The sequence below is a fragment of the Scyliorhinus canicula genome, chromosome 1 (assembly GCF_902713615.1).
Source record: "Scyliorhinus canicula chromosome 1, sScyCan1.1, whole genome shotgun sequence".
NCBI classification, from domain to species: domain Eukaryota; kingdom Metazoa; phylum Chordata; class Chondrichthyes; order Carcharhiniformes; family Scyliorhinidae; genus Scyliorhinus; species Scyliorhinus canicula.
Genome location: NC_052146.1, coordinates 275,925,444 through 275,944,131, shown reverse-complemented (window position 1 = coordinate 275,944,131; position 18,688 = coordinate 275,925,444). Strand labels below are relative to the sequence as shown.

At 45.3% G+C, this 18,688-nt stretch overlaps 1 protein-coding gene across 1 annotated transcript in view; it reads right to left on the bottom strand.

Moving 5' to 3' along the window:
• msh2 (mutS homolog 2 (E. coli)) overlaps positions 1-18,688 on the bottom strand; it is a 115,813-nt gene that overhangs the window by 70,457 nt on the left and 26,668 nt on the right. The window contains exons 4-6 of the mRNA XM_038813706.1: positions 13,725-13,871; positions 9,817-9,966; positions 8,752-8,885 (exon numbers count right to left, since the gene is read on the bottom strand). Of these exons, the coding sequence (XP_038669634.1) occupies positions 8,752-8,885; positions 9,817-9,966; positions 13,725-13,871 (431 nt within the window). The remainder of the gene's footprint in view (positions 1-8,751; positions 8,886-9,816; positions 9,967-13,724; positions 13,872-18,688) is intronic.

The window sequence follows — 18,688 nt, the reverse complement described above, 5'->3', positions numbered from 1 at the left end:
GGACAGCTGGTTCGTCATTCAACAAGCATGTAGATGAAACACCAGTCGTGCATATCCAAATCCGCACGGGTGTCCCTCGGCCTCCACAAGAAATGGGACACACCAAATCCTGGGGCCCATTTTTGGAGATTCACTTGGCATCACTGCCTCCTATCATCTCCCCCACATCACAACCATACAATGCTGCCCTATTCAATCAGAGGATATCTAAATAAGTTCCCAAAATGCAAAAGCCAGGTGATAAAAGGAAACCTTCATAAAGTGTCAATTCATTCTTGAAGCAACAGTAGAAAAACAAAGCTGACTGGAACTGCTCCAACATAAGTAGGCCCCCACAACGACAAGTGAAGACAGGTAGATGGAATGAATCTCAAAACACCAAGTCAACAGAATATAAACAGCATTTTAGAAAAATGTTTTTTCTCATGGAACTTTTGGGAGGGCAGTAATGCGAGTTTGATGTCACAAAACATGCAACATGAGGAAAAGATGGGAGTAGGAGAAATGGGGAGAGTCAGGCTGATACAAAACGGATGTTCTTTCTGGTCAGCATTTATAAAACATAAATAGAATACAATTTTCAATTGAACATGCCCAAATACTGGACCACATGACCGTTCAAAGAGCGTACAACGTGACCGGTTCCCGAGTTGAGGAGCAGCAGCAGCTCTGAAGGGCAAGGCAGTCCAAACATAGTTACTGTTTAACCACAAACTGGCAATACATAAGGAAAGCTTCAGTGTCTGGGCCACAAAGTAAAAATCCAGGTATGGTAGCTCTAGTTTAGATCCAATGTAAAGTTAATAGGGTTCCTGACCTTCCTCTATGCAAGGGGGAAGCACTGAATCCCTGGTTAGCTCAAATAGAATCATAGAATCACTACAGTGCAGAAGGAGGCCATTCAGCCCATCGAGTTTGTACTGACCCTCTGAAACCACATCCTATTTAGGCCCAATCTCCCACCCCATCTCTGCAACTCCACAAACCCCACCTAACGTTTTCTTTTTGGACACAAAGGGGCAATTTAGCCTGGCCAATCCATCGAGCGGCACATCTTTGGAACGTGAATGGAAGCCGGAGCATCCGGAGGAAACTTAGTAGACATGGGGAGAACATGCAAACTCCACACAGCCAATTACTGGTATGAATCAGAATGGCATATTGAGATACTGAAACTCGCTTTTGCCTTCCAAGGCTGGTGAGGGCAAATCTCTCAATAACGAAACAGCAAGTATCTCCAGACAGCAGTGACCTTTAGAAAGACAGTAAGAAGTCTTACAACACTAGGTTAAAGACCCAACAGGTTTGTTTCGAATCATCAGCTTTCGGAGCACAGCTCCTTCATCTCTCCTTTAGAAAGACAGGACAGGCAAGAAAATAAATATATTAATTTTAAACACTGGAATTAACATGCTCAAAATAACTGTATGTCAATCCCAGGTTGTCAAGCGCAGGTTATCAAGGGAAGAGGTTTTCTTTGTTCATCCAATAGAGTATTTGTAGTTCTAACCTTCCAGGCTTATGCCTGGATAAAGTATTTTGAGCAACATGGCTGAGTGTGGTACTCGTGGTTACAGGCATGTCACTGGTAACAATGATGGGAAAAGAATGAACAAATTGAGACGTTGAATCAAGAGCATCACACTAAGCAAGCAAGGTAAAGTGGCCATAGTCCCAGATGATCATAGGCTGCTTTCCCCTTTGAGGGGAGAGCTGACTGGTAATGATTTAACCTGAGGGTCACCACATCTCAGGTGAGATTGGATTTGTTTATTATTACATGTACCGAAGTATAGTGAAAAGTATTTTTCTGCGAGCAGCTCAACAGATCATTAAGTACATGAAAAGAAAAGGAAATAAAAGAAAATACATTGAGGCGGACCCTTCATGAGTAACCTCAGCCGGTGCAGGAATTGAACCAGTGCTGCTGGCCTTGCTCTGCATCACAAACCTGCTGTCTACTGAGCTAAACCAGCACCCGGTTGCAAAGCACACAGTTTTGCATTACATTGTTACGCCATCCTGGGCTAGTGCACAGTCAATTCCAGCCCCACATAAAAATCCCTGAAGTCTTATTGTACCACACAAGCCAACCTACGCCCATCTCCATATTACCCAGCTTTACCTCTATCAATCTGCTGTTGAAACCCTCATCCTGGTTTCTGTTACCTACAGACTTGGAATACTCCACCACACTCTTGCCCAGTCTCCCATTTTCCACCTCTTGCCTGTATCCCATTCGCCCATCAGCCCTTTGCTTGCTGACCTACACTGGTTCCCAATCTGGCAACACCTCAATTTTAAAATTCTCACCCTCTTGATCAAATCCCACCGTGGCCTTGTTCTTCCCTACCTCAAACATCCTCCAGTCAAACAGTCCATAGATCTCTGCATTCCTCCAATTCCGGCCTCTTGAGCATGTCACATATTCTGATGTCTACATTTTCTGTTTGGTCGTTTCTTTGTCCAATCATGCTTCTGTGAAGTGCTTTCAAATGTTTACTAATGGTCAATGTAAGTGGATGGTCAAGCTCAGTGGCAGCATCAACAGCTAACGCTGGTTTCCTTATTGCAGTCAGGGCAAAGTCACAATTCAAAGAAAATCGACCCAAGGCTTTACAGTTACAGTTATTGGTTTTCTAAAAGACTGGGTCTGTCAACATAGAGCTCCTTCAGAGCTTCAAGTCGTTTTCAGAATAACAAACTACAGGTGGGGATTCCAGTGTCTAATTGAACGGTAGCACAGTGCTTAGCACTGTTGCTTCACAGCAGCAGGGTCCGAGGTTCGATTCCCGGCTTGGGTCACTGTCTGTGTGGAGTGTGCTCGTTCTCCCAGTGTCTGCGTGGGTTTCCTCCGGGTGCCCCGGTTTCCTCCCACAAGTCCCAAAAGACATGCTTGTGAGATGAACTGGACATTCTGAATTCTCCTGCCGTGTACCCGAACAGGCGCCGGATTGTGGCGACGAGGGGCTTTTCACAGCAACTTCATTGTAGTGTAATGTAAGCCTACTTGTGGCAATAAATATTACAAAAAATTATAAAACCCAAGGGAGGATATTTGGAGTAGATTGCATCAAAGGCAAATTTAAACAGTATTTGCTGAAACATGTTAGCTTATTGACTAATAGTTATCCCACCACAGCAGGTATCCCAATTCACTGAAACTGCCTGCCCATTTTCTGTGGAAATTGCAGAACCCAAAACCTGCATGAACTGGTTAGAATGGGAGTGCCTATTTAAGGTACACTCATGCATCCCTGAAGCAATGTTCCTTCCAGAAGAATGATTACAGGAACCTTTACATCACTGTTGATGAGAAATCTCAAGGGAAATGCTTTCTAGTCAAAACAGAAAGATAAAGCTGGCATCGTTTCTACTGATCACACACTAATAACCATGTACAGCCTCTCTACCTGGACAAATAAGACTACTACAACTTAACATAAGAACATAAGAACTAGGAGCAGGAGTAGGCCATATGGCCCCTTGAGCCTGCTGTGCCATTCAATGAGATCATGGTTGATCTTTTGTGGACTCAGCTCCACTTTCCCGCCCGAACACCATAACCCTTAATCCCTTTATTCTTCAAAAACTATCTATCCTTATCTTTAAAACATTGAATGAAGGAACCTCTACTGCTTCACTGGGCAAGGAATTCCATAGATTCACAACCCTTTGGTTGAAGAAGTTCCTCCTAAATCTACTTCCCCTTATTTTGAGGCTATGTCCCCTAGTTCTGCTTTCACCCGCCACTGGAAACAACCTGCCCGCATCTATCCTATCTATTCCCTTCATAATTTTAAATGTTTCTATAAGATCCCCCCTCATCCTTCTAAATTTCAACGAGTACTATCCGAGTCTACTCAACCTCCCCTCGTAATCCAACCCCTTCAGCTCTGGGATTAACCTAGTGAATCTCCTCTGCACACCCTCCAGCGCCAGTAAGTCCTTTCTCAGGTAAGGAGACCAAAACTGAACACGATACTCCAGGCATAACCTCCCTAGTCTTAAACTCCATCCCTCTAGCAATGAAGGACAAAATTCCATTCGCTTTCTTAATCACCTGTTGCACCTATAAACCAACTTTTTGCGACTCATGCACGAGCACACCCAGGTCTCTCTGCACAGCAGCATGTTTTAATATTTTATCATTTAAATAATAATCCCTTTTGCTGTTATTCTTACCAAAATGGATAACCTCACATTTGTCAACATTGTATTCCATCTGCCAGACCCAAGCCCATTCACTTAACCTATCCAAATCCCTCTGCAGACTTCCGGTATCCTCTGCACTTTTTGCTTTACCACTCATCTTAGTGTCGTCTGCAAACTTGGACACATTGCACTTGGTCCCCAACTCCAAATCATCTATGTAAATTGTGAACAATTGTAGGCCCAGCACTGATCCCTGAGTGACACCACTAGCTACTGATTGCCAACCAGAGAAACACCCATTAATCCCCACTCTTTGCTTCTATTAATTAACCAATCCTCTATCCATGCTACTACTTTACCCTTAATGCCATGTATCTTTATCTTATGCAGCAACCTTTTGTGTGGCACCTCGTCAAAGGTTTTCTGGAAATCCGGATATCGACATCCATTGGCTCCCCGTTATCTACTGCACTGGTAATGTCCTCAAAAAATTCCACAAAATTCTCAGAATCTCACATGTGACTGTTCATTTGTTTCCTTTTGAAGTGTTTTAAATAATTATTACTCCTTCCTCTCTGGTAGAGCGACAAGAGTTTTGAGAAACAGACGCATAAGAAGCAAAGGCGAGTCAGCACATGATCCAGATTGAAGTTGGGCAGCACGGTAGCATGGTGGTTAGCACAAATGCTTCACAGCTCCAGGATCCCAGGTTCGATTCCCGGCTGGGTCACTGTCTGTGCGGAGTCTGCATGTCCTCCCCGTGTGTGCGTGGGCTTCCTCCGGGTGCTCCGGTTTCCTCCCACAGTCCAAAGATGTGCGGGTTAGGTGAATTGGCCATGCTAAATTGCCCGTAGTGTCCTTAAAAAGGAAGGTTAAAGGGGGGGGGGGGGGGGGGGGTTGTTGGGTTACGGGTATAGGGTGGATACGTGGATTTGAGTAGGGTGATCATGGCTCGGCACAACATCGAGGGCCGAAGGGCCTGTTCTGTGCTGTACTGTTCTATGTTCTAAGTAGTGGCTGAGCAACATGGAGCAAAAAACAAATCCCAGCCTGTGTCAAATTAGTGATTCCAGATAAGGCAGTAATACGAGCCTCCAAACTGGCTAAAGAATTTTGGGAGAAGCAGACAGGGAGAATAAGACAAGATTCCTGATCCTGTCAATGATCATTATTTAGCAACCCCCCCCCCCCCAAAAAAAACTCGAGTTTGGGTATAATCTCCACAGTTAAGAGAAGGGGGAAGATGGTAGGAAAGTAAAGATGACTACCAAAACAGAAAAGGGTATACACACACAGCTGCCCAATTTTGTGTATGACTAACATGCACACATAAAACAATTAAACTTAGCCTAAAATAAGTCCTCATGTGCTGGTTTGTATGGGCTGGGAGTGATTGTTGGAATGGAAAAAATGGGCAGATGTGCCAGGCTAGGCCTGGTTGAGGTTCAGAGTGAACTTGGAACAAATGAAGTAGGGCAAATCGGGCCGGGGGGAATTTATTGGTCGCTGCTACTCAACTCAACCAGAAGTGTGGGTCAAGTTCTTTGCAACGTAAAAATGTTTTAACTACAATGCCTGTTGTGAAGCATCTGTGGGCAATTTACCACAAAGGCACTAAATAAATGCAAGCTGTTGTTGTTGCTCATCTACAAGAAACAAATTAAATAACTAGTGGCCATTCTTGGTGTTGCTTAAATCGGAGGCGATGCTTATTTTAAGTAATCTGCGACGCATAAACTATGTTCCTTCAAGCCTTCAACTTTTCGGTTGTAAATGGAAGAATTTTGATTTGGTTGATTTCAGGTCAAAGGTTACAAGGTTGGCTTTAAAGCATGCAGCAGTTCAAGGTTGTTTCTGTAAGCACATTCAGTCATCCTCCATGCAGCAGTTCATGGTTGTTTCTGTAAGCACATTCAGTCATCCTCCATGCAGCAGTTCATGGTTGTTTCTGTAAGCACATTCAGTCATCCTCCATGCAGCAGTTCATGGTTGTTTCTGTAAGCACATTCAGTCATCCTCCATGCAGCAGTTCAAGATTGTATCTGTAAGCACATTCAGTCATCCTCCATGCAGCAGTTCAAGGTTGTATCTGTAAGCACATTCAGTCATCCTCCATGCAGTAGTTCAAGGTTGTATCTATAAGCACATCCAGTCATCCTCCGAACTATCTTATCATTTCTTTCAATCTCCAAATATACTATACAACACAGTCTTTTATTCTCACAAATAATGGCAGAATTTCCAGCAAGAAAATTGGTGCAGTTCCCGTTGGCCCTGGCAGTGTGATCGGGATCATAATCTTTAAGGACCAAAAAAAAAAATTTCCTCCCACAGAGAAAATGCCACGTCTGAATCGTGACACATCTGATTTGCACGACCAAGGGGTAATCTGGGCACTTCAATCAAGAGGACGTTGCATTTAAGCGGCTCCACCGCATTTGATCAGATTTACGTCAGGACGACGGCAGCAAGGAAATCAGGTCCTTAATTTACTGAGGAGTCTCTCACCCATGTCCCCTCCCCCCCCTCTCCCCACCCAGTCCTTTGTATGTTTTCAAGAAGGGGTTAGATATAGCTCTTGGGGCTAAAGGGATCAATGTTTTGGCCTCAAATGCTTTCTGTGGTAGGGATTTCCACATGCTCACGTTAATGGGACAGTTTTATCATGGCCAATCCACCTAGCCTGCACATCTTTGGACTGGATGGAAACCGGAGCACCTGGAGGAAACCCACACAAACACAGGGAGAACGTGCAGACTCCACATAGTCATCCAGGGCTGGAACTAAACCTGGGTTCCTGGAGCTGTGAGGCAGCTGTGCTGACCAATTTGATCATACGTTATGCTTGTAAAAAGAAACATCATTGGCATCACCTGCCCATCCAGCCCAATCAGGTCCTCCTGTGGACAATGAACACTTTGATAACAGAGGGTCAACAGCTGGCACAAAGGTCACAATGTTGGTTCAAAGTTAACAGAGAGGGAGATGGTATGACGTTACATTACTCAGCTTAATTTAACTCTGCATCATTAAAAGCTGTTAATAGATACTGCCCGAAGTGGGAATAACATTTGTTGCTCAATCATTCCCCAACACTGCCTTTGGGATTTTCGTGACAACAGCCTGAATGCACTTTGAATAGTGATTATAGTGACATCACTTGGTAATCCTAGACTGGGTACACAGTGATAAGTTTATTTTTGGCCATCTTTATTATTAAGCTCGATGATTTTTCAACCTGCAGTTCTTAATCACGATTGCAAATCATGATATAAGGCAGATCATGCTTCCCCAGAGGGTCATGATGGTTAAATGTACATCCCTCCATAGAACTTTACACAGTATCTTTAATGTAATAAAACATCCCAAGGCTCTTCAGAGGAGCATTACAAACCAAAATATGACACAAAGTCACACAAGGAGATTATTAATTGTGATGACTAAAATTGGTCGAAGAGTTAAGTTTTTAAGGAGTATCGAATAGGAGAAAAGTGAGGCAGAAAGTATTCCATTATTCTAGGGCCTAGGTAGCTGAAGGCACGACCACCAATGGTAGAGGAATTCAAATTGGGAACGAAGAAACCACCAGAATTAGAGCAGCACAGTTATCTTAGAGGATTGTGCGGTTGAAGGAGAATACGGAGTTGGGATGTTGCTTGACTGGGAGACATCGTAGGTCAGTGAGTGCAGAAGTGACAGGGCTTGGTACAAGTAGGGACACAAACACCAGGGCTTTGGATGGTGTCAAGTTTACGGAGGGTGGAATGTGGGATACTAGTCAGGAGTGCATTGAATTTGTCAAGTTTAGAGATAATGAAGGCATGAATGATTCAAATGACAAAAACCAGGAAGGTCACAGGTATCAGAGGTTAGCTGCTGTGGCAGATATTTTACAAGCAAGAGTCATCGGAAGACTCGTCTCCGTGGTAGTAAGCGTGATGGCTAATGATTGATCTGCAGGCTACTGAGCAGTTGGGGTACAAGAACCCCTGGTTTGGAGGCGGCTCTATTTATTAAGCAAAGACAAATCCCCGAAGCCTTGCGACAGCCTCCTCATTTGGTGAGTTTAAGGTGATTGGTTTGCCAGTTAGCATTGTTTGTTTCTTTGTACGAGTGCATAAAAGAGTTTGTCCTGGGGCCCCAGCATTAAGAGATTGGCTGCACTGGGGGCCGTGTCCTGAACCTATTCAGCAAGGATCACTCTAGCCGTGGCAGTTCAAAGCCTGCCATTTGACAGATGGGGTTTTTCACAAGTAATGTTAGCGACTTCCTGTATTTTGATCTACAGGAGAATGGGATAGAGTATAAGCAGACACCATTATCCATTGCAGTCAGTGACAGGATCAATCTAATTCACCTCAATGCATAAATGGGAAGAAAAAAGTTAGCCTCGGATCTTGCTCCTCGTCATTGATTAGCGACCCGCCTACTGGCAGCCAAGAGAGGACTGAGCTTGGGTAACTTTCCCAAACCGTTTACACCTCTGTTGAATACTCTAATTACCTTCACATCTGGGCTGTGGCAAAAAAAGGCACTATAGAATAGTTGCTACTTATATAACAAGAGACTTCTACAAAAAAAAATCAAACGGCCTACCTCTCCTCAATCCTATTCTTGTCCATCAATGGTTGTTTGATCCACTGGTTGACGAGGCGTTGTCCCTGAGGAGTTTTACATTTGTTCAGTAAACCAGCCAATGACTGTGTACTGTTGGCGTCTTCTGATGAGCCCTATGACGAAAAGAATATTGCAGGTCATCTATCCTTCACCATGCTCAAATCCTGCTGCAATTTCATGCTTGGGCAGGCTGGGCTGTGGGTGGGAAACCGACCAATCACCTATCCCACCCTCCTCAATTTGTAGGCTGGCGGGTAGGGTGGGAAAGTGACATTTACACTTTTCTCCATTCCAGATGGAATTTTGTTTTTTGGGGCGGGGGGGGGGGGGGGGGGGGGGGGGGGGGGGGTCCTCAATCTGAAGACGCCCTCAGAGTTAGGGCACCTTTCCCTCTGGGACGTTGCAGCTCCCCACAGCTTACCTTTTTGCAAGTCCCAGGACTTAATCCCAGGCAGCGCACTGCAGTGCCACTTCTGGCCACTGCAGCGGTGTGCCTGGCCAAGTTGAAGAACTGTCAACTAATCAGAGCTCTCAGGGCGAGACCTCCTTTGAAAGGTAGGCGTAAGACCCATCCACTGTCATTCAACGCTCAAAAGAGCGATTAATGGCAGTGGGAGTTAGAGAGTCGATGGCTGAACGTTAGGCACTTACTCTCAGAATGGCGCGCGCCAATCACTTGCCATCTGTATTTACAGAGCTCCACAAAGGACCTGCTGCATAATTATCCAGTGCTTTACAATGGTGATTATTTATATAATGCTTACATAGTAAGAATCTGGGATTCTCTATCCTGATGAATAATTGCTAACATATTGTACAAAGTGCAGTACATTAATTCATAATACTTAACCCAATACTAAAGTTCCATTGGAAATACGAAGTACTATCAAAAGGTGGTCTGAACTATTGAGCTCAGCTCTTATAGTTGCATAACATGCTCCATGATAGCTATAAGTTAATGTGCTGGAATCTGCTCCCCTCCTTTAAGGGAAACCAGTTGGCCTCAGCAGGACAGGTACAAAAAGTCAGACCCAGCCCTCTCACCTGATAAAGATTGAGTGCACTGACTGCTGCATTGTCCAGCCTCATATACTGGCTCAGGTCAAAGGTCATCAGCTCATATTGGCCAAAGTTCATTGTGTCAGACAGGAGCTCCAAATATTTGATCACAGCAGAAACAGAAGACATGGCAACCTTGTGAAATAGAGAATATATCTGCATTAGCCACCTAGTCCATATTGCTGCATGTAGAGGTGAATTTATGGAACTCGCGGATCCATAGCGTGGTGGAATTGGAGTCATTAAATGGTTTCAAGGAGATAGATATATTTCTGAATTTTAAAAAGGGTTAAAGGGGTATGGGGAACAGGTAGGGAGGTGGATTTGAGATCAGGAAGAGATCAGCCATGATCTGATTGAATGGCGGAGTGGGCTCGAAGGGCTGAATTGCCTACTTCTGCTCTCAATTTCTATGTTTCCATGTAACCACCATAAAAATGATGCACTTATCAACTACATACCAGGTAGGTGCTTGCAGGAGTCTAGCATTTGCAACCGGGAGCAACACATATGACTGGTTGTAGTCATGTATTCTTTCTGTTTCTTGTCCGTGTTTAAGTGCATAATCATGCACCTTGCAGAGAACATTAGTCATCTCACTGCTCTTCAATTGTTTACTTTTTTGGCCAGTCAGATGTCTGACACACATACACCATTGTCATTGTCACTCCCAAGTTCATGAAAAACCTACGCACCTCAAGTTTCTTTTTGCCCTATACAGAGTCCACTCTGTCAGTACACACCCAATCTTGGTGAAACCCAAGGCTCAAGGAGCATCAAGTAAACACCGTTTCATCAATTAACACCTTATCATCGAATCCCTACAGTGCAGGAGGCGGCCATTCAGCCAATCGAGTCTGCACCGACCCTCTGAAAGAGCACCCTACTTCAGCCCAACACCCGCCCTATCCCCGTAACTCCACCTAACCTTTGGACACTAAGGGCCAATTTAGCATGGCCAATCCATCTAATCTGCACATCTTTGAACTGTTGGTTGAGCGTGGCAAGGTGGCGCAGTAGTTAGCACTGCTGCCTCACGTCGACGAGGACCCGGGTTCGATCCCGGCCCCGGATCACAGTCTGTGTAGCGTTTGCACATTCTCAGGGTGTCTGTGTGGGTTTCATCCCAACCCAAAGATGTGCAGGGTAGGTGGATTGGTCACACTAAATTGCCCTTAATTGAAAAAAAAAGAATTGGGTACTCAAAATGTTTTTTTTTTAATCTTTAGACTGTGGGAGGAAACCAGAATACCCAGTGGAAGCCCACGCAGGCACAGGAAGAATGTGCAAGCTTCACAATCACCCAAGTCGGAATCAAACCCAGGTCCCTTGCGCTGTGAGGCAGTAGTGCTAATCGCTACATGACCATGACGTCAAAAGTTGCCATAGCCCCAGAGGACCATAGGCTAATCTTCTCTTTTGAGAGAGAGCTGACTGGATGATTTAAACTAAGGATCATCACACCTCAGGCAAGGGACAAGGTTGAGAAGGCGGAATCTTCATGGATAACCTCAGCTGGTACGTGAATTGAACCCACATTGTTGGTGATGCTCTGCATTATGAACCAGCCGGAGAGCTAGCCGAGCTAAACAACCCCCTTAGTTTATTAGCATCAAAATGATAACCTCCTGTCACCCACTTAGCAAGCATGGCATTAAAGTTGGGCCACTTGCTTGCAACGGTTTCTTGAAATTAAGTGGGATGAATCCAATCTCCGGTGGCAGGTTCTACCTCTCAAAAGTTTCTATTAGTGAATCAAGCTAGCTGCTCCATGATTAACTGGACACTTAAGAGTATTGTTAATATTTTCCTCAGGTATTAGATTACAGAGTCTTCTTCCAGACAGTCAATTTGGTTCTCTATAATTTAAACCTACAGAATCAAATGTAATATCTATCTGGTTCGCCAGTCAGAACATTTAACCATTGACCCAACAACCCATCTCAGCTTTGTTTAAAAATGTTTAATTGAAGGAGGCCAAATTGCAGGATGCATTCCAGGGGCCTGGGAACATTTCCAGTTCATGGAGGAACATGTAATCAAAATTAACATCAAATATCTCAGATGCTACACTTCAAATAAATATTTCAGAGGCATCGTATTTTCGCTACACAAAAGGTGCAAATTTTAGCATGGATGCAGTATCAACAAAAGGTGACACAAGATGTGCATTTACATGAATGACTCAGAGGGCTATTCCTCCCCATATTATTAAGCATTTAATCACCCTCCAGAAGGGCCAGGAAAGTAAATTTCATTTGCCACACCTCATTAGAGCACTTTTCAGGAGAAACTGCGGAAGCTTGGAAGTAAGTTAGCCATCCATCTTCCCGGTTAGCCACAGATTGTGCATGAAGTAGGGACAGCACAGAAAATAATTTGCGGCAAGAATTTTATGTACTTGCTGAGTGAAAAGTATTCAATTTCCCAGCACAGCAATGAGCAGTAAAATGAAATTAATACTTTAACAATACTGCAGATGCCTAAAATCTGAAATAAGAACAGAACATGGTGTAAATGCATCTGCGGAGAGAGAAACAAGACCATAAGACATAGGAGCAGAATTAGGTCACTCGGCCCATCGAGTCTGTTCCGCCATTCGTGGCTGATATTTTTCTCATCCCTATTCTCCTGCTTTCTCCTCCTGATCCCCTTATGAATTAAGGACCTAACTATCTCTTGTCTTAAAGACACTCAGTGATTTGGCCTCCACAGCCTTCTGCAGCAAAGAGTGCCACAGATTCAACACCCTCTGGCTGAAGAAATTCCTCCTCATCTCTGTTTTAAATGGGCTTGGGACAATTCACACCTCTTTAACCTGGAGTTACCTCTCTCTCTGCATCTTTGATGATTTGATTGCCTGCAGGTGCTCGCATTCCGGGGCATCTCTGACTGTGTCTATATAAACATTTCTGGAACAAGCCTTTCCATTCACCTGAAGAAGGAGCCGTGCTCCGAAAGCTCGTGTTTGAAACAAACCTGTTGGACTTTAACCTGGTGTTGTAAGACTTCTTACTGTTTTAAATGATCATCCCTTTAGTCTGAGATTGTGTCCACTAGTTTTAGTTTTTCCTTCAAATGGAAACATCCTCTCCACATCCACGCTATCCAGGCCTCACAGTATGCTGTAAGTTTCAATAAGATCGGGGGGGGGGGGGGGGGGGGGGGGGGGGGGGGGGGGGGAGAAATGAGGGGGCATCCTTCTAAACTCCAATGAGTACAGACCCAGAGTCCTCAACTGCTCCTCATATGACCAACTCTTCATTCCAGGGATCATTCTTGTGAACCTCCTCTGGATCCTTCCCAAGGCCAGCACAGCCTTCCTTAGACACGGAGTCCAAATCTGCTCACAATACTCCAAATGGGGTCTGACCAGAGCCATATACAGCCTCAGAAGTACATCCCTGTTCTTGTGCTCTAGCCCTCTTGGCATGAATGCTAACATTGCATTTGCCTTCTTAACTGCTGACTGAACCTGCTCGTTAACCTTAAAAGAATCTTGAACAAGGACTCCCAAGGACTCTGATCTCCTAAACATTTTCCCATTTAGAAACAGAGTTGAAAATGACTTCCTCAATAATTTAATTATCAGTGTACTTGAAGTCTGAAAATGTTAAAGGAGTGCAAATAGAAATGTTCTGTTTAACTAGGAGACACTGAGGGTTGAGATACATAAAATATAACTAAATAAAAACAGAAAATGCCTGAGATGCTCAGGACTGTTATAATGATACATTAACACGGTTCCTCTCTTCAAAAATGCCACAAGACCTACTAAATATTTCCAGCATTTTCTGGTTGTATTTCAGGTTGCCAGCATCTGCAGTTTTTTTTTTAAATAGAACATAATAACACTCATTTTGGTGAACAATCCGAAAGGTCACTTTACTCACCTGCTTTTCCATCTCTGGCAAAGCAGCACTTGACACCTGTTCCCCTTTTTTTGCCTTCAGCAGGCGGTTCAGATCCTGTACAATGTCCTTATTTGTAAACTCACTTTTCTTTCTATCCGTTATCAAAATGCCTCCTCGTTGCACAACCTGTATTAAATATAAACACAAAATGGCACAAGCTAGCTGGTTATTTCAAAGCTAACTGATCACTATACAGTTGCTATAGAGCTTGTCAACCACCACCATCCCCACACCAGAGTCGTTTATATACAATACACAACTCTAAAACATATCAGCTGTGCCTCAAATTGGCAGAACCCTTGCCTTTTGGGTCCCACTCTAGGACTTGAGCACAGAAAACAAGGCTGACAGTCAAGTGGGCAGCACGGTAGCACAGTGGTTCACACGGTTGGTTCACAGCTCCAGGGTCCCAGGTTCGATTCCCGGCTTGGGTCACTGTCTGTGCAGAGTCTGCACGCTCTCCCGGTGACTGCGTGGATTTCCTCCGGGTGCTCCGGTTTCCTCCCACAGTCCAAAGATGTGCGGATTAGGTGGATTGGCCATGTTAAATTGTCCTTAGTGTCCAAGAAGGTTGGGTGGGGTTACTGAGTTACGGGGATAGGGTGTGGGCTTGGGTGGAGTGCTCTTTCCAAGGGCCGGTGCAGACTCAATGGACCGAATGGCCTCCTCCTGCACTCTGATTCTATAAGTGCAGTGCATGCAAATGAGACATTAAACAGAGGCCAAATCTTCCCTTTCAGGGGGACTTTAAAACAATCCCATGGCACTATTACAAAGAAAAGCAGGGAGTTATCCAGCAGAGGGCAGCAGAGCAGAGCTACTGATCAGCTGTTCTGGGGAAATTTGCATACGTGCAGTGCGGTCAGCCTAAGTTGAAGGTGAATCTGCGAAGGGGACCCGAGGAGTTTGAGTGAAGGCAATCATCCAGCAGAGGGCAGCAGAGCAGAGCTACTGATCAGCTGTTCTGGGGAAATTTGCATACGTGCAGTGCGGTCAGCCTAAGTTGAAGGTGGTTTGTGGAGAGGCTGTTGGCAAGTGACAGTTAAACCCGAAACACTTCGTGAGTGTTTCCCACCCTACCTCCTCCTCTAACCAACCCCCCCCACCCCACGGTGGTTGGGAAGCGGGAGCAGGGGCCTGTCGTGAAGGTGAGTGAGTGCCTTTAAATTTGCTTACCTTTGAGCGGGAGCAGGGTTTGAGGTAATATCAGGTAAGCTCTTCCTTTCTTTTTCTTTTTCTTGTTATTTTTTAAATCTAGAGGTGATGTCAGGGAAGGCAGTACAATGCTCCTCCTGCAGAATGTTTGAGGTGAGGGACGCCGTCAGTGTCCCTGCTGATTTCATCTGTGGGAAGTGCACCCAACTCCAGCTCCTCAAAAACCGTGTTAGGGACCTGGAGCTTGAGCTGGATGAACTTCGGATCATTCGGGAGGCAGAGGGGGTCATAGATAGGAGCTTCAGGGAAATAGTTACACCAGAGACTGGAGATAGATGGGTAACTGTAAGAGGGACTGGGAAGAAGCAGTCAGTGCAGGGACCCCCTGCGGTCGTTCCCCTGAGTAACAAGTATACCGTTTTGGATACTTGTGGGGGGGACGACTTACCAGGGGTAAGCCATGGGGTACGGGCCTCTGGCACGGAGTCTGTCCCTGTTGCTCAGAAGGGAAGGGGGGAAAGGAGTAGACATTAGTAATTGGGGACTCAATAGTCAGGGGCACAGATAGGAGATTTTGTGGGAGCGACAGAGACTCACGTTGGTATGTTGCCTCCCAGGTGCAAGGGTACGTGATGTCTCGGATCGTGTTTTCCGGGTCCTTAAGGGGGAGGGGGAGCAGCCCCAAGTCGTAGTCCACATTGGCACTAACGACATAGGTAGGAAAGGGGACAAGGATGTCAGGCAGGCCTTTAGGGAGCTAGGATGGAAGCTCAGAGCGAGAACAAACAGAGTTGTTATCTCTGGGTTGTTGCCCGTGCCACGTGATAGTGAGATGAGGAATAGGGAGAGAGAGCAATTAAACACGTGGCTACAGGGATGGTGCAGGCGGGAGGGATTCAGATTTTCTGGATAACTGGGCTCTTTCTGGGGAAGGTGGGACCTCTATAGACAGGATGGTCTACATCTGAACCTGAGGGGCACCAATATCCTGGGGGGGAGATTTGTTAGTGCTCTTTGGGGGGGTTAAACTAATTCAGCAGGGGCATGGGAACCTGGATTGTAGTTTTGGGGTACGGGAGATTGAGAGTATAGAGGTCAGGAGCACAGATTTGACTTCGCAGGAAGGTGCCAGTGTTCAGGTAGGTGGTTTGAAGTGTGTCTACTTCAATGCCAGGAGTATACGAAATAAGGTAGGGGAACTGGCAGCATGGGCTGGTACCTGGGACTTCGATGTTGTGGCCATTTCAGAGACATGGATAGAGCAGGGACAGGAATGGTTGTTGCAGGTTCCGGGGTTTAGGTGTTTTAGTAAGCTCAGAGAAGGGGGCAAAAGAGGGGGAGGTGTGGCGCTGCTAGTCAAGGACAGTATTACGGTGGCGGAAAGGATGCTAGATGGGGACTCTTCTTCTGAGGTAGTATGGGCTGAGGTTAGAAACAGGAAAGGAGAGGTCACCCTGTTGGGAGTTTTCTATAGGCCACCTAATAGTTCTAGGGATGTAGAGGAAAGGATGGCGAAGATGATTCTGGAAAAGAGCGAAAGTAACAGGGTAGTTGTTATGGGAGACTTTAACTTTCCAAATATTGACTGGAAAAGATATAGTTCGAGTACATTAGATGGGTCATTCTTTGTACAATGTGTGCAGGAGGGTTTCCTGACACAATATGTTGACAGGCAACAAGAGGCGAGGCCACATTGGATTTGGTTTTGGGTAATGAACCAGGCCAGGTGTTAGATCTGGAGGTAGGTGAGCACTTTGGAAACAGTGACCACAATTCGGTGACCTTTACGTTAGTGATGGAAAGGGATAAGTATACCCCGCAGGGCAAGAGTTATAGCTGGGGGAAGGGCAATTATGATGCCATTAGACATGACTAGGATGTGTTGGTTGGAGAAGTAGGCTGCAAGGGTTGGGCACACTGGATATGTGGAGTTTGTTCAAGGAACAGCTATTGCATGTTCTTGATAAGTACGTACCAGTCAGGCAGGGAGGAAGGGGTCGAGCGAGGGAACCGTGGTTTACCAAAGAAGTGGAATCTCTTGTTAAGAGGAAGAAGGAGGCCTATGTAAAGATGAGGCGTGAAGTTTCAGTTGGGGCGCTTGATATTTACAAGGAAGCGAGGAAGGATCTAAAGAGAGAGCTGAGACGAGCAAGGAGGGGACATGAGAAGTCTTTGGCAGGTAGGATCAAGGAAAACCCAAAAGCTTTCTATAGGTATGTCAGGAATAAAAGAATGACTAGGGTAAGAGTAGGGCCAGTCAAGGACAGTGGTGGGAAGTTGTGTGTGGAGGCTGAGGAGATAAGCGAGATACTAAATGAATACTTTTCGTCAGTATTCACTCAAGAAAAAGATAATATGTGGAGGAGAATGCTGAGACCCAGGCTATTAGAATAGATGGCATTGAGGTGCGTAGGGAAGAAGTGTTGGCAATTCTGGACAAGGTGAAAATAGATAAGTCCCCGGGGCCGGATGGGATTTATCCTAGGATTCTCTGGGAAGCCAGGGAAGAGATTGCTGAGCCTTTGGCTTTGATTTTTAGGTCATCATTGGCTACAGGAATAGTGCCAGAGGACTGGAGGATAGCAAATGTGGTCCCTTTGTTCAAGAAGGGGAGTAGAGATAACCCGGTAACTATAGGCCGGTGAGCCTAACGTCTGTGGTGGGTAAAGTCTTGGAGAGGATTATAAAAGATACGATTTATAATCATCTAGATAGGAATAATATGATTAGGGACAGTCAGCATGGTTTTGTGAAGGGTAGGTCATGCCTCACAAACCTTATCGAGTTCTTTGAGAAGGTGACTGAACAGGTAGACGAGGGTAGAGCAGTTGATGTGGTGTATATGGATTTCAGTAAAGCGTTTGATAAGGTTCCCCACGGTCGTCTATTGCAGAAAATACGGAGGCTGGGGATTGAGGGTGATTTAGAGATGTGGATCAGAAATTGGCTAGTTGAAAGAAGACAGAGAGTGGTAGTTGATGGGAAATGTCAGAATGGAGTTCAGTTACGAGTGGCGTACCACAAGGATCTGTTCTGGGGCCGTTGCTGTTTGTCATTTTTATAAATGACCTAGAGGAGGGCGCAGAAGGATGGGTGAGTAAATTTGCAGACGACACTAAAGTCGGTGGAGTTGTAGACAGTGCGGAGGATGTTGCAGGTTACAGAGGGACATAGATAAGCTGCAGAGCTGGGCTGAGAGGTGGCAATGGAGTTTAATGTGGAGAAGTGTGAGGTGATTCACTTTGGAAAGAATAACAGAAATGCGGAATATTGGGCTAATGGTAAATTCTTGGTAGTGTGGATGAGCAGAGGGATCTCGGTGTCCATGTACATAGATCCCTGAAAGTTGCCACCCAGGTTGACAGGGTTGTGAAGAAGGCCTATGGTGTGTTGGCCTTTATTGGTAGAGGGATTGAGTTCCGGAGCCATGAGGTCATGTTGCAGTTGTACAAAACTCTAGTACGGCCGCATTTGGAGTATTGCGTACAGTTCTGGTCGCCTCATTATAGGAAGGACGTGGAAGCTTTGGAACGGGTGCAGAGGAGATTTACCAGGATGTTGCCTGGTATGGAGGGAAAATCTTATGAGGAAAGGCTGATGGACTTGAGGTTGTTTTCGTTAGAGAGAAGAAGGTTAAGAGGTGACTTAATAGAGGCATACAAAATGATCAGAGGGTTAGATAGGGTGGACAGCGAGAGCCTTCTCCCGCGGATGGAGGTGGCTAGCACGAGGGGACATAGCCTTAAATTGAGGGGTAATAGATATAGGACAGAGGTCAGAGGTGGGTT